Source organism: Hemitrygon akajei, chromosome 10 (genome assembly GCF_048418815.1).
Source record: "Hemitrygon akajei chromosome 10, sHemAka1.3, whole genome shotgun sequence".
In the NCBI taxonomy this organism is placed as follows: Eukaryota; Metazoa; Chordata; class Chondrichthyes; order Myliobatiformes; family Dasyatidae; genus Hemitrygon; species Hemitrygon akajei.
The window spans coordinates 148,383,718-148,399,979 of NC_133133.1; the positions used below are offsets into that span (position 1 = coordinate 148,383,718).

Consider the following 16,262-nt stretch of genomic DNA (forward strand, 5'->3'; position numbering starts at 1 on the left):
GCTGATCAAACTGCTGATTCAGAAAAGGCAAAAGGTGGAATTGTGTGTTTCATGATAAACTCTTGGTGGTGCTCCAATGTGGTAGTCTAGTCTAATTCTTGATTCTTGTTCCCCTAAGCTTGAACACCTAACAGTCAAATGCCATCTGTTTTATTTATCTAAGGTATTCTCCTCCAGAATCCTAACCGCAGTTTACATACCACATACCATACCACTAGCAGCTGACTATAATCACGCACTTCAGATACTGCATGATGCCGTCTCCAGTGCATTTCAAATCATAATCAAGGACTTAACCAGGCACAATTGAAGAAAACCTTGCCCGATTACCATCTGCAAATAATCTGTAGTATCAGAAGTCCCAACAGGAATCCATACCATTCCATACCCATTTTGCATTTCAGTAAATTGGATCACTTGGCAGTCCTTTTCCTACCTGCCTACAGGCAGAGGCTAAAGAACAAAGCTCCAGAGATTACGACAACAAAAACATTGTTGCAGGGGGCAGGGGAGCAGCTATGGAATTGCTTTGGTGGATTGGGCTGTAGTCAAGGACTCATGGTTGTCACAGACTATATTAAAACAATTGTAGATGAGTGTATCCCCACAAAATCATTTAGAATCTTCTCCAGAAGCCTTGGATGAATCATGAGATTCCACAATCTGCTGAAGAGAAGATCAGAAGCATTCAAGTCTGCAAGAAATTTTCAAGAATCCAGGTACAATCTCTGGAAAGCCATCTCATGGGCAAAGTGGCAATTCCAGGCTAAACTTGAATCCGTAAAGGATGCTCGGCAGTTGTGGCAGGGCTTGAATATGAGCACACCTTATAAAGTTAAATCAAGTGACATAGGTGACAACAGGGCTTCACTTCAAGATGAGCTCTATGTCTTCTGGGCTCATCATCAAAACATGGAGGAACCATCCTGATCTTCCATAACCCCCAATGATCCTGTGATTTCTGTCTCTGAGGCCGACATGCGAGCAGTCTTCAGGAGGGTAAACCCACAAAAAGCACCAGACCAAATGGGGGACCTGGTCAGGTACTAAAAACCTGCACTGATCAACTGGCTAGAGTGTTCATTAAGATATTTAACCTCTCATTGGCTCTCCACTCAACCCTGGAACATCTGGACAGCAAAGATGCATACATCAAAATGCTCTTTTATTGACTACAGCTCGATATTTAATGCCACCATCCCCTTAAAACTAATCAATAAGCTTCAAGACCTTGGCCTCAATTCTTCCTTGTGCAATTAGATCCTTGATTTCCTTACTTGCAAGAGCCTGTTAGTGTGGATTGGCAACATTCACCTGTACAATCATCAACAGCACAGGTGCACCACAAGGCTATGTGATTATCTGCCTGCTTATGTACTTATGACTAAGGTTAAGCACAGCTGTAATGCCATATTTAAGTTTTCTGACAACACCACTGTTGGCCAAATCAAAGTTGGTGATGAATCAGTATGAGGGAGATTGAAAATCTGGCTGCATGGTGCCACAACGGCAACCTCTGAATGTTAGCAAGATCAAGGAGCTAATTATTGCCTTCAGGAGGAGGAACCTGCAGGTCTATTAGCCAGTCTTCATCAGAGGGTTAGCCACTTTAAATTCTATGGTGTTATCATTTCAGAGGTTCTGTTATGTACCAGGTGCAGTGACCATAAGCTGTATATAATTCAATTCTTCCATGAGAAGAGTTTTCATTAGTCTATTCGTTAAGGATCTTTAAAAAAAAATCAGTAAAATTATTTTACTTACATTATGAGGGCTGATTTTTATGGAAGTTACTATGTTTATGAAACAGAAACAATTATTGAGAACTGACTGGGCAGTTTCAAAGTGATTGAAACATGTCTATTTATCTCCAGTTTACTCCAGATGATAGAAGCACAAAACTCTGGGTGATTCCCAACTTTGATGCCGAAAGTGTCGATCTCTGCCTTCATATAATGAGAAGAACAATGTGTGCTTGTTTCTTCAGTAATTTTGGGGAGCTCTAGAGAGCCATATAATGTTACTTGCTCAGTGATGTTCTGCATTTCGTAAAATTATTTTACACATAGTGGGGCATGATGTTGACTGCAAACCAGGCAGGTTGAAGGCCAATGTGTGAATCTTACAAATATGCAGTCTGCTTGCAAGAAGTTTTATAGTTGCTATGTCATTAGGGAAAGCCTGATATATTTGGAAATGTTCAGGGGCAGAAGTTCCTTGATTATTTGACTATTTTGTAGGATAGATACCTTTACAGGATCCTTGGAAGAGGGAAACTGGTATGAGAGATTTGATAGTCATTGATAGACAAGTTAAGAAACCATAGGGAAGAGTGGTGCATAGGGGTATAACTTGACTATCTGCACAACACTTTGAGCAAGTGGTTCCTCACAATGCAAAGAGTAAGGATTAATAGTGCAATGGGTAAAGATTTAAACTAGATGGTTGGAGTGGATGTATTTTGAAAAAAAATTAGAAAGAATGTAGGGCCCTACAAAAATTGGTCCAGATGGTTAGTCAAGAAATGGGCAATTTACTCAATGAGTATTATGTATCCAATTTTCATAGTAAGGACAAAATTCAGTAATTACAAGGGGAGCAAAAATGCATTATATTTGATAACTTGTATTATGGTTTTCTAATGTTTTATTCATTGAATTCAAGTTGAGAAGTTGCTTTATTGTATTTTTGTTCAAAATTAGTTAATGTGGATTTTACAGTACTGTGCAAAAGTCTTAGGCATCCCAAGTTTTTAATACAAATTTTGTTTTAGATGTTTATTTTTTGTCTTCTGCATGAGTGTGTTAGTAGAAAAGAACAATTTTAGATTTCTAAACATTCATTTTCCAAAAAATTAAATGTTAGAGAAATTTTTGTATTTCATCAAAGAAAGTTGATTATTTGATACCTACAAAACTTGATTATTTTGTAGGTAGAATGAGTGCATGATTAAACAAAGTTAACAAACAGGTTCTAATGATCAATGACATAATGAGTTGAATGAACTAAACTGATTAACTAAAACAGAAACAGGTGCAGAAGTAATCAAACTGGGCAAAGAACAACCTAACTAAAAGGCGAGGGTGTGGCACATGTGACAGTTCAACTTTCAAATCATTAGTTCTTACACCATGGCAATAGCAAGCATAGCAACAAAACACAGTGGTTATTCTGCATCATCAAGGTCTCACCCAAATGGAAACTTTTTGGCAGACGGGTTTCACGATGTGCTGTTCAAGCTCTTCTGAAGAAGCACAAAGAAACAGACAAGGTTGAGGACCGGAAATTTCAGTGGTTGGCCACTGAAATAGTGCATCAAACTGATGGCCCTTCTAAATCAGAAGTCCAGCACTGCGATCAGCTCTGAACTTACAGAAACCACTAGAACCAAAGTACACCCTGTACAATCCAGAGTAGTCTTGTCAGAAATGGGTTCATGGAGGAGTTGCTACCAAAAAGCCATTCCTCTGAAAAAGCCAAGACTGTTGACTCGCCTGAGCACAACAACACAAGGACTGGGGTATTGAACAATGGCAGTAAGTATTCTGGATTGACAAGTCAAAATTTAGAAATTTTTGGCTTAAACTAGGGGTACTTTGTTGAAAATCTAGAGAGCACTACATGGATCAGTGTCTGCAGCCAACAGTGAAGCACAGTGAAATTCCTTGCAGGACTGAGGCTGCATTTCTCCAAATAGAGTTGGTCATCTGGTTAGAATTAATGGATACTCAATGCTGAGAGGTACAAGCAGATTCTCAGCCATCACACAGTACCATCAGGGAGGCATCTGATCATCCCAGCTTCATTCTGCAGCAGGACAATGGCCCCAAACACACGGCCAAAGTCATAAGGAACTACCTTCAGTGAAAAGAGGAACAAGGGGTTCTGCAACAGATGGTATGGCCTCCACAGAGCCCTGATCTCAATTTCATTGAGGCTGTCTGGGATTACCTGGAGAGACAGAAACAAGGGAGACTGCCAAAGTCTACAGAAGAACTGTGGCAAGTTCTCCAAGAAGCTTAGCACAAGCTACCAGCTGAGTTTGTTATAAAACTGCATGACAGTGTACCTAAGAGAATTAGTGCAATTCTAAAGGCAATGGGTGGTCACACCAAATATTGATTTGATTGTTATTTTTTCATTGTTTACTGCTCTTTTTAGTATATTTTAATATTTATAAACTTTTCATTTCATTATTTATTTATTTATTTATTGTTTTTTTATTAGTTTTTCAAAACATTTTACAAAATTAAAAACCCCAAATCCCAATGGGGAGCATTAATACAGTGCAAGATTAAGCATACAATAACAATATGCTACAAAGGAAGAGAATTTAACAAAAAAGCACCTAAATTAAAGACAAGTGAGTTTAGTGTCCTCCCCAAGCCCCACAACACAAGAAAAAAACAACAACTCCAGACCAACCACCACACAGTATAAAGAGTATAAGTCCGGACAGTCAAACTCCCAGACTGTGAATACACTTAGTAACAGAGGGTAATAATGCCTACTACCAGAAAAAAGGGAGCTGAAAGCAAGGGACCGAAAAGAAGAAGAAAAAAGAAAAAAAAAACCCTAGTCAAGAGGAAGGTTATGAAAGTACTCGATAAAAGGTCCCCAGACCTTATGGAACTTTAGATCCGAATTAAGAACTGAATAATGAATTTTTTCGAGGTCCAAGCAGGCCATAATGTCATTAAGCCATTGCGCATGAGTGGGCGGGGCAACATCTCTCCATCTAAGGAGGATCAAGCGTCTCACCAGGAGAGAGGCAAAGGATAGTATTCGGCATTTGGTCGGACCCAGACATAAATCTGTCTCGCCCCAAAAACCGAACAGAGCAATTAAGGGGTTAGGTTCTAGGTGCTGATTCAGAATACCCGATAATGTAGTGAAGACATCTTTCCAGAATTTCTCCAAACTAGGACAGAACCAGTACATGTGGATGAGAGAGGCCACGCCCCTCTTGCATTTATCACAGAGTGGACTAATGCCAGGGTAGAATCGAGATAGTTTAGATTTAGACATATGGGCTCTATGAACAATCTTAAACTGTAAGAGGCAATGGCGAGCACAAAGGGAGGTTGAGTTAACCGATTTGAGAACTGAATCCCAGCTCTCCTCGGATAAGGAGATATTTAAATCCTGCTCCCAGGCCATTTTAATTTTATCCACAGGGGCCCGTCGTAAGGCTGCTAGTTTATCTTGGATAATTGAAATTAAACCTTTACCTAGTGGATTAATGGAGAGAAATAGGTCCATAGCATTTTTCGCAGGCATTTCAGGAAAGTTAGGAATTAAAGGAGCAGTAAAGTGTCGGATTTGGAGATATCTGAAAAAGTGAGCGTTAGGCAGGTTGAACTTAACGGAGAGCTGCTGAAAAGAAGCGAAGCGATTATCAATGAAGAGATCTTCAAAATGTCTAATGCCCTTCCTGTACCAAACATGGAATGCTGAATCGTACGTAGTAGGTAAAAAAAAAGGTGATTATGTGCGACAGGGCTAGAAACGGAAAAAACCCCTGGAAACCATTCATTTCATTATTTTTGAAAGCATCTTTGCTTTACAGAATTTTTTACATGTGCCTAAGACCTTTGCACTTACTGTACAAAATCTTACAGAAGGTATATTGAAACCGTATTAGAAAGTGAAGTTCAGCAGTCAATAGGATCCCATCCCTCAGGCACTCTTTAAGTAGAATTCTCTTGACCCTTTGGTGATTATAGAAGCTTGGGAGGAAGTTACTATTTTGAGTGGAATGAAGAAATTGCTTAAAATGAGCATGAAATTCAGATGGTTATATTATCTATGATGCTACCCTCATCCAACATCTCCATTTCCAGAATATCCGCTCACCCCATCTTCCCGTTGCCTTAACTGTAACAGAATTCCTCTTGTCCTTACCTACTACTCATCTCCACCAGTGCAACTTTTTCTACATTGGTGAGACCCATCGTAAATTGGGGCACTGCCTTGTTGAGTACCTCCATTTGATCCACCAAAAGCAGAACTTCCCAGACATTTTAATTCCTATTCCTGTTCTAACATGTTGGTCCATGGCCTTCTCTTGTGCCACTTTGAGGCCACTCTCAGGAAGGAGGAGCAGCACATTGTATTCCATTCCTTCTATTCTCCACTCTGGTCTGTTGCCTTCTCTCACCTGTCTGTCACCTTTCCCCAGGTCCCTTCCTCCTTACCTTTCTCCTATGGTCCACTCTCCCATCAGATTACTTCCCCTCCCCGTCGTTTATCTTGATAACCTACCTGGCTTCACCTATCACCTTCCAGCTATCCTCCTTCCCCTCCACTCACCTTTTTATTCTGGCGATTTCTCCCTACCAATCCTGAAGAAGGGTTTCTTCCCGAGACGATTGACTGTTTATTTCCGTAGATGCTGCCTGAACACCGATGCTACCATGCTACTTGACCTGCTGTTCCTCCAGCATTTTGTGTGTGTTGCTTTGGTTGGGTTTCATTTCATAAAAATTATTTACTGGTAAACGGACTTACTGGTATAGATAACTATTTGAAGACTACTATGTTCTTTCTGTAGTCTTTTTTCAAATACTGTTGATGGTACAAAAGAACACCTCAGTGATCTTGCATATCAATTAAAATTTCAGTCTTTTAGGCAATTGTCTTTTAACTAATACAGTTTGAAGGAAAACTTAGCCACTCCTTTCGTTTGCATGTTAGTCATTAGAAAAACTTGTACTCAAACCGATGTTTATTATAATAAACCTGCAGATTGAGTGCTGACTTACCATGCTGTACATTCAATGCTATTTTAGGTATATGACCAAGTGAAACTCTTGATTCAAAGCTATTAATGAATTAATTATAGAATCCTTGGGTGGGGACATAAAACAGATTCAAAACGAACAAATTTAGCAGTACTGTACCCAATCATTGCGAACTTTTGGATCATGCCCTTCTGGGTAGGGTGTGAAAATGAACCCCAGCACATTTCCAGAATGGTGTAATTGTACATCAGAAAGAAATGCTTAAGTAAGTGTTAGCTGGTCAGGAGTAACTAGGTAGATCAGGTATATACAAAAAAAACACAAAAGATTCTGCAGATGCTGGGAATCTTGAGTAATGCACAGCAAGTCAGAAGGCATCTGTTCAGGGGAATAAACTATTGACATTTCAAGTTGCAACCCTTCATGTGGACTGAAAAGGAAGAGGGAGGAAGCCAGAATACGAAAGTTGGAGAGAGAAAGAAGTACAAGAGACCAGGTGTGGGGAGAAGTATGCGGGGGTGTGAATTAAGAATCTGAGAGGGGATAGGAGGAGGTGTTAAGAGGCTGAAGGAGGAATCTAATAGGAGAGGACAGTGAACCATGGAAGAAGGGGAAAGGGGGGAACTAGAGGGAGATAATGGGCATGTGAGGAGAAGGGATGAGAGGACAACCAGAATGGTGAATGGAGAAAGAGGAGCAGGGGAAGAGAAATTACTGGAAGCTGGGAAAGTTGATGTTCATGCCATTAAGTTGAAGGCTACCCAAACATTGAAGGCTTAACCTAATTCAGATTGGAGGAGACTCACCTCATATTCCATCTGATAGCTCTAATTTTTGAATTCTCTCCCTATTCAGAAAATAGTAATAGTTCCTTCTACCAAGGTGCTTGACCATATATTTATGCTGTAATACTTCTACCACTTTGCCCATTCTCCCAACCTGACCAAGCTCTGTTACAGACTCCTTGTTTCCACAACATTACCTGCCCCTCTACCAATCTTTGTATTTTCTGCAAGCTTTGCCGCAAAACTATTAATTCTGTCATCCTGATCATTAACATATAATGTGAAAAATAGCAGACCCAACACCAAACCGTGAACAACAGTACTAGTTTCTGGCAGGCAACCAGAGGAGACCCCCTTTTATTCCCACTCATTGCCCTGTAAAAGTTAGCCAATCTTCTGTCCATGTTAATACATTTCCTGTAATATTATGAGCAGCCATCTTGTTTAGCAGTTCATGTGTGGCACCTTGTTAAAGTCTTGAAGTCCAGAAGCCACCTTAAAGTCCAGAATGGTTTTCCAGTGGTCCAATGTCCATACTTGCCTCTTTATTACTATTTTTATAACTGAAAAGCTTTCAGTATACTCTTTTATATTGTTGACTAGCTTACCTTCACATTTCATCTTTTCTCTCCTTATTGCTTTTTTAGTTATCTTCTGTTGGTTTTTAAAAGCTTCCCAATCCTGTAGCTTCCCACTATATTCTGCAATATTGTAACCTCTCTCTTTTGCTTTTCTTATGTCTTTGACTTCCCTTGTCAACCATGATTGCCTCATCCTCCCTTTAAAATATTACTTCTTTGGGAAGAAATGATCCTGCATCTTCCAAATTACTCCCAGAAACTTCTGCCATTGCTGCCATCCCTACTGATGTCCCCTTCCAATCTACTTTGGCCATTTCCTCTCTCATGCCTCTGTAGTTAACCTTACTCCACTGTAATATCAATCAGTGCATCCAGTTGTTGTTTCTGTCTCTCAAACTGCAGCATAAATTTTATCAGATATGTTCACTGCCTCTTTCAGGACTCTTGTTTAATAAAGGATATTGGTTTGATCAGAGAAAAGGAAATGTATCTCAGGAATAAGAAATTGGAATTATACCAAAAGGGTCAGGTGGCATAAAAAGGTCAAGAACCCTGCCTTAAACCTTGCACCACCAGCTCCTTAGCCACATATTCAACTGTTCTATCTGGTTTATTCCTTTACTCATCAGAACATGACACAGGAAGTAATCCTGAGATTACAATCCTAGAAGTTCTGTTTTTAATTTTGAATCAAACTCACAATTCTCTTTGTAGGACTTCCAATTTTCTTTTACACTCGAGGGATATACTAACTGTCTTGCCTTAACTTATTTGCTTATCAGCTGTTTTCCCCTTGAGCAGCTGCTCATAATCTATGTCTCCCAGATCCTGTTTTGCTTATTGAAATCTTCCTTCCCTCGTGTTATCTGCTCAGAAGACTGGCTTCGTTCCAGCTGGCATCATAAACTACTAATGGAGGACAAGTTTCAGATTAGGTTTTCACAGGTTTAGTGCCTGATGGTTTTGATTCTAATAGCTCTAGATGCCCCTTTTATCACAGAAGTATGGATAAAGGGGTTGAACTGCTTATCCATTTGCCCAGGCATGGATATGTTGGTAGCTGATTTTCAACGCACATTGTGCATTTGAGTAAGTGATGCCGCCTAATTGTTTGTGCTTACTTGTATGACAGCATAGTTTTGAATCATTAACAAGGAAGCTATGAGATGTATTTTGTTGATTTATGTCAAAAGTTTGTTGTCAGGCGTGATAAACATTGGCCATTTTGGTGTGAAAATGATAGCAGTATGCTTCAGGAATTGGTTTGTGAGTACGCCTGATGATAATTGGCTTTCAGTTCAAATACTTTGCTCTGCTGAAGTGTTTACAGATGTCATAGAACAAACCTGCTTGAAAATTTAACACAGTAGAATATGGTCTAAATTAGCACTATTAAAAGAAACAATTCCTGACCTTTTTTTCCTCCTTTCACATTACCAAATTCCTAGTTAAGTAGAGAATCATCTGAATGACCCTGCTCTTTCCCTATCTTCTTTCTAATATATGTATTTCACCTCTAGCCCAGAAGAGATCCCAATGATCCAGACACCTTAAGCCAGGGGTCTTAACCTGGGATTCCATAAAACTTGTTTTTTAATACATTAATAAAGAAGCAAATTTGTTTTTATATTTTGATAACTATTTCAATATAATTGGTTTCTTTTGTAATCCAGTGTATTTTTATATATTTAATACTTTATTCTGAGAAGGGTTCTACAGGCTTCAGCAGTCTGCCATATGGGTCCATGCCATAAAAAAGGTTAAGAACCCCTGCCTTGCATTGCCACCTCCTTAGCCATTCAATTCCTCTGTCTTCCTATTCCTGTACTCATTAGTACATGACACAGGAGGTAATCTTGAGATTCCAGTCCTAGAAGTCCTTTTTTAAATTTTGAATCAAACTCACAATTCTCTGTGCAGGACTTTCTCTCTCTTTCTTGTGTGTCATTAGTACCAATGTAAAATGCTATTTGCTCTCTCTCCCATTTCAGAATGCTCCACACCCACTCTGAGACTCTGGCACCAGGGAGACAATGAGCCACCCTTGAGACTCACTGTGAGACACAGAAGTGCCTATGTCCCCCTTGACTGTCAAGTTCCTATCACCACCACCACTCCAGATTTTGTCTTTCCTTCTGTACAACAAAGCCAGTTCTGGTGATACTGCTTTGGGTGTTACTATCCTCAGAGGCAATTTCTCCCCAAAGTGGTATACCAATTAGAGAGGAAAATAGCCACTCGGGGAACCAGCACTATCTTCCTTCCCTTCTTAGTATACAGCCTACTATATTATTGTATCTTTGGTGACCATTTAACTGAAGCTCATAAAACACTTTGTGATTCTAGTATGCTTCCCATGTGGTCTGAGAGGAACTACAGCTGGACATAGTTGTTAGGAATGCTTGACCTCTCCCTGATCTCCCACATTTCACAGAAGGAGCATTCCATTCCACTGACTGCCATTTCATGTTATTACTAGGTTTAAAAGAAAAGCATAGGTATTATCTGATTATCACTCAGCTTTCTCGATGAAACCTTCTTTGTCAAGGCCTCTGCATTTAGATTATAATCTCAGCAGTTTGACCTTGAAACATATTTTCCAAAAAATTCCGCTCTGAATTGTCAAGGTGTAGCATACGGCAACTACTGAAGACAGGTACATTGAGCCTCAATGCGTGGAGATACACAGGAGAACCATAAAGTAGCAATAACATGTACTAATATTCATGACTATGCACTAATTATTAGCTTACTATGATTTTAAAATAATGGAAAATCCAGCTATTCACACCAGTGGAATATTTAGAACATAGAACATGTACAATACAGGAGCACGTCCTTCAGCCTACAAAATTTATGCCAGCTGTGTTGCCAATTGAAATTGAACTTGGTCTGTATCATTCTGACCTTGTGCCTGTTCACATACCTGTTTAAATGCCTCTTAAGTTTTGCCTACATATCTGCTTCCATTGCCTCCCCTGACAGTGTATTCCAGCCTCTTCCCACTTTCTGCACATTTTTAAAAAATCCTCACAAATCTTCTTGAAACTTTCCTTCCCACCACCTTGAATCTATACCCTTTTGTATTTGACATTTCAACCCTGAGAAAAAGACTCTGAATATCCACCCTATGCCTCTCATAATATTATAATCTCCTGTCAGGTAACCCATCAACGTTCAATGCTTCAGGGAAGTCTATTCACACTCTCCATGTAGCTAACAGTCGCTAATACAGGCAACTTCCCGATGTTGTGTTTTTTTTTGCATTCTCTCCAAAGCCTCCATAATGCTTTCTCTAATGCAGCAACTAGGAATACAATACATGCAAGTACTCTAAATGTGACCTAACTAAATTTTTATACAGCTGCAGTATGACTTGTCCAAACCAATAAAGGCAAGTAATGCATTATTTACCACACAACCTACCTGTGTTGACACTTTCAGGGAGCTGTGGATTTGCACCCCAGGATCCCCCTGTATATCACTGTACCAAAGGATCCAGCCATTTACTGTACACCTCACACTTGCACTGATTAAACTCATCTGCCGTTTCTCTGCCCATATTTCCAATTGGTCAAATCCAGCAGCTCCTAAGACAACTGTAACTCCAATTATTGTGTCATCTGTAAACTTACTAATCAGTCCACCAATATTTTTGTCCAAATTAGAGATCCTTGTACTGATCCCTGCAGAACACCGTGGGTCACTGATCTCCAGTTAGAACAACACTCTTCCACCTCTATTATGTTTCCAATGGCTAAACAAATTTTGAATGCAATCTAAAAACCTGTACATTTTCAAGTGCCTTAACCTTTTGGATCAGCCTTGTTATGCCTTAATGAAGACAACATAGACAACAACATCCACTGCCTTACCTTCATCAAGCATTTTCATCAACTCCTCAAAAACAAGTCGATCAAGTTTTTAAGACATGCCCTGACCAGCACAATATGTTTACTCTTCATGCTGCTAATCACCTTCAACATTGTGTAAATCTTTCATTTGTGTTGCTTTTAAATTGGGAACCTTTTCAACTGTTGTTATTCTAGCTTGTAGTTTTGCTGAGATCATATGCCTTTTTGAATTGGAAGTATTTCACAGTTCAAACTTGTCATGGAGCACTCCCATTAAATCATATCATCTTTCTCCTCTAGTTTCACTTTTCACACCAGACGTGCTCAAATGATTTGGGCTTCATCTGCTCTTTGACTGACTCCATACTAATGTACAGCTTTAACACTGATATAAGTTACTGGCAGAAATTCTCTTGCATTTTAGGAAATCTTTTCTATAGTTATGACAATCCTACATGTACACTCAAATGTTATATCCTATAAATTTAATATTTTAGATTGAATTTATTCATCTATTTAAATGGCATGCAGAATTGTCCCACTAATTCAATAAAGAAATTTCAATATGAAAACACGTTCTACATCACAATTATGCTAGAAAGCTAATGGTATTGTTACTTCATGTGACATTTCTATTAACATACATTTTTCCACTTTGTTTTCAATTTTAGAAGATTTCTAACTGCCAGTTGATCTGCAAGAATAATATCAACACAATCATGTCATATGATGATTCAGTTAATGAAGCACCCAGTGACAGCTTCTGGGAGGTATGGTTGAACTGTTGCTTTGTATTTTTTTCCTATGTTTTGATCTTTCTTGAATCAGTTGGCTGAATATGTATCACAAATATACAAATATTTTCCACGATTATAAACTCACAAATGCAAATACCAGTACTTGATAATACACTCACCCCTTGTTAATCAGTAATATCTGATCAACAATTCTTAATTGCTTATAGCCCATACCTGTGTGGAACATGTTGGTCAGTTTCCAGACCATTTGTGTCAATGGCTTCTGACTATGTAATATTGCCACTGCTGACCCAGTAGAGAGTGGGTTGTGTTTATATAGTTGCACCCTGTGTTTTCAGATTTGATCACTTCTTGTTATTGAAGTAGTTCTTATATCAATGGTTATGCTATGAACAATATACACTCTAACTATGGCACTCCACTCCCTTCTGTGTAATTCCTGGTATTCATAAAATTAGTCCACAAACTGAGTTAACTCAACTCCGATCTCTTTCTTGGGTGCTTCCAAGCTTGCACACATGCTATAATCTTTTGAACCTGTCATATTCCATAATTAACTTCTTAAATATTACAATACTGTTGATTTTAATGGATTATTTGGGTATTTTCAGCTAGAAGCATTAAGATGGTATATTTATTCTGGGCAAAATCATTCTTAGCAAAATTTGTTATTTGTGAGCAGAATGTATTATGAATAACAGAAAAAAATATGTAGTTAGCAATGAACAAATGGATCAAGTAAAGTTGCTATCAATACTTAAGATTATGTTAGATATTGTACCAAACTGTATGCATCAAAAAGCATTTAGACTTTTGGGGAAAAATATTGACAGTATGTAAAGAGAACATTTTGCTAAGTCTGCAAATTGTACAGAGATGTTCTGATTTGAATAATAAGTTTACATTAAAAAAACTCCAGTGATTTCCTATATCTGATTTTTCAATGATTCTTTATCTGGCTCAACATGGAATGTTTGTGGTACTTCCTTTGTACTCACCAGAGCACTGGTTCCTACATTTCCTTTAAGACAACCTAGTTCATTGACATTTTTAATTGTATTATAGTACTGCCTAATAACTTTTTTTTTAAATTAAAATGTCCTGGAGCAATAATTTTTAAAAAACCTTTGTTTGGAAAATCTTCTAGTCCAACAGTACCAATATGTCAGATTGGTTTTTAGTAGTTACAGGAAAAAGTAAAAGAAGTAAAATCTGTTATGAAAAAGTAGCTAACAGACTTTTGATTCATCACAGTTGTTAGATATTTTGCAGTATCTTTGTAACTGAAAAGCTGTTAACTTTGTGCGAGTATCATAGATATGGCCTGCATTTATTGTCCTTACTGTAGTGGTGTGCTACACGCAGCGCTAAAATAACGACACGGAGTCGGTAAACTGCAATTAAAGATGATTTTATTCGAACTTCACAGCCTCGCTCCAAAGCCTCCCTCATCCCGCCCTCCCCAGGCGCGGATGCTCTAAGGGACATGTACTCACAAACCCCCGCAGGCTTTTTCCCTTTGTTGCGGACCTGGCCTTTGTGCCTGCACGCTGGCTAATTGTGAGCCGGTTCGAGTGCGCTAGGAAGTGGGTCGCCACATAACCCCCCCCCCCCCCCCAGAACCCCCCAACGTCCACAGTCTGGGCCGGACCCTGTTTGGGAGGTCGGCCTCTGCGCCGCGGTGCCGGAAACTCGACCGGTTGCGCCATGTCCACATGGGCCAGTTTGAGTCGGTCCACCGTGAAAACCTCCTCTCTCCCCCCAACGTCCAGCACGAACGTGGACCCGTTGTTCCTGAGCACCGTAAACGGCCCCTCGTAGGGCCGTTGCAGCAATGGCCGATGCCCGCCCCGTCGTACAAACACAAACTTACAGTTCTGCAGGTCTTTGGGTACGCAGGTCGGGTTCTGCCCATACTGCAAAGTGGGTATGGGGGCCAGGTCACCGAGCCTCTCGCGTAGTCTGCCCAGGACTGCTGCGGGTTCTTCCTCTTGCCCCCTTGGGGCTGGTATGAACTCCCCGGGGACGACCAGGGGTGCGCCGTACACCAACTCGGCCGACGAGGCGTGCAGATCGTCTTTGGGCGCCGTGTGGATGCCAAGTAGGACCCAGGGAAGCTCGTCCACCCAGTTAGCTCCTCGCAGACGGGCCATGAGAGCCGACTTTAGGTGATGGTGGAAACGCTCCACTAGTCTGTTCGACTGTGGGTGGTAGGCAGTGGTGTGGTGCAGCTGTGTCCCCAAAAGGCTGGCCATAGACAGCATCTCATTCATTAAAGCTGATGGAGGTCTGTCTCCCAAGCCATCCAGGTGCAGTAAGCGGGCAGCCCGCTCGCGCCGTGAGAGTCCGAAAGTCCTTAGGAGCAGGGCTTTGAATTCCGTGTACTTGCCGTCCGCCGGGGGAGACTGTATGAACTCCGCAACCTGGGCCGCTGTGTCCTGGTCGAGGGAGCTCACCACGTAGTAGCAACGGGTGTCCTCTGAGGTTATCTGCCGAACGTGGAAGTGGGCTTCTGCTTGCTGGAACCATAGGTGAGGTCGCAGCGTCCAGAAGCTTGGCAGTTTCAACGAAACCGCATGAACAGATGTGGCGTCGGTCATCTCCGGTCCAAAAATCGTTTGGACCAATTGTAGCGGTGTGCTACACGCAGCACTAAAATAACGACACGGAGTCAGTAAATTGCAATTAAAGATGATTTTATTCGAACTTCACAGCCTTGCTTTAAAGCCTCCCTCATCCCGCCCTCCCCGGGCGCGGATGCTGTAAGGGACACGTACTCACAAACCCCTGCAGGCTTTTTCCCTTTGTTACGGACCTGGCCTTTGTGCCTGCGCACTGGCTATTTGTGAGCCGGTTCGAGTGCGCTAGGAAGTGGTCATAGACATGACCTGCATTTATTGTCCTTACAGTTGTTAGGCCATTTCAGAGAGCAATCACAAGTCAAGCATCTTGCTGTAGGTCTCTCTTCACATGTAAGCCAGACCAATGAAGAATATGTCTCTTGCTTTCTTAATTGTCATTAATGAATTGAGTGCATTCTAATTTTTGTTACTGGTTATAACAAATAAATTTAGATTTATTGACTCTATTAGTTTGAGGGAAGATATGCAAAACATGAAAAGCCCTATACAGGATTTCAGAATTTCAGAATTTTAAGTGGAATTCTGAGTATAATGTTGGTTCCTCTTTTTTTAAAGTAAGGATGTATTTGTTTTTGAAGTAAAGCCAAAAAAAAGCAAGTTGCATTAATTCCTAGAATAAATAAGTTGTCTAATGAAGAAAGATTGAATAGGTCAGGCCCATACTCATGGAACAAGAAAAATTAGACTTCATCATATTGATGCATATAAAATTGTGTATTAGGGTAATGATGTAACAGGTTAGATGCTTTTAAAGCTAGAGCATAAAATTTCTAGAAGGCTTTTGGATAATGTCCCATAAAGGCTGTTGATCAACAAGGATACAGCAAGTAGAATTTGAGATGATACATAGATAAGACTATAAAGCCTATAAAACATGGGAGCAGAATTAGGTGGTTCGG

At 40.2% G+C, this 16,262-nt stretch overlaps 1 protein-coding gene across 4 annotated transcripts in view; it reads left to right on the forward strand.

The window, feature by feature from the left end:
- Positions 1–16,262, forward strand: part of LOC140734792 (protein kinase C and casein kinase substrate in neurons protein 2-like) — a 117,080-nt gene that overhangs the window by 55,852 nt on the left and 44,966 nt on the right. For 3 of the 4 annotated variants that reach the window (XM_073059311.1, XM_073059313.1, XM_073059312.1), the window contains exon 2: positions 12,635–12,733. The exons of the other annotated variant lie outside the window; for it this stretch is intronic. In XM_073059311.1, coding sequence (XP_072915412.1) covers positions 12,683–12,733 — 51 coding nt within the window. In that variant the 5' untranslated portion in view covers positions 12,635–12,682. The remainder of the gene's footprint in view (positions 1–12,634; positions 12,734–16,262) is intronic. 4 annotated transcript variants of the gene reach the window in all.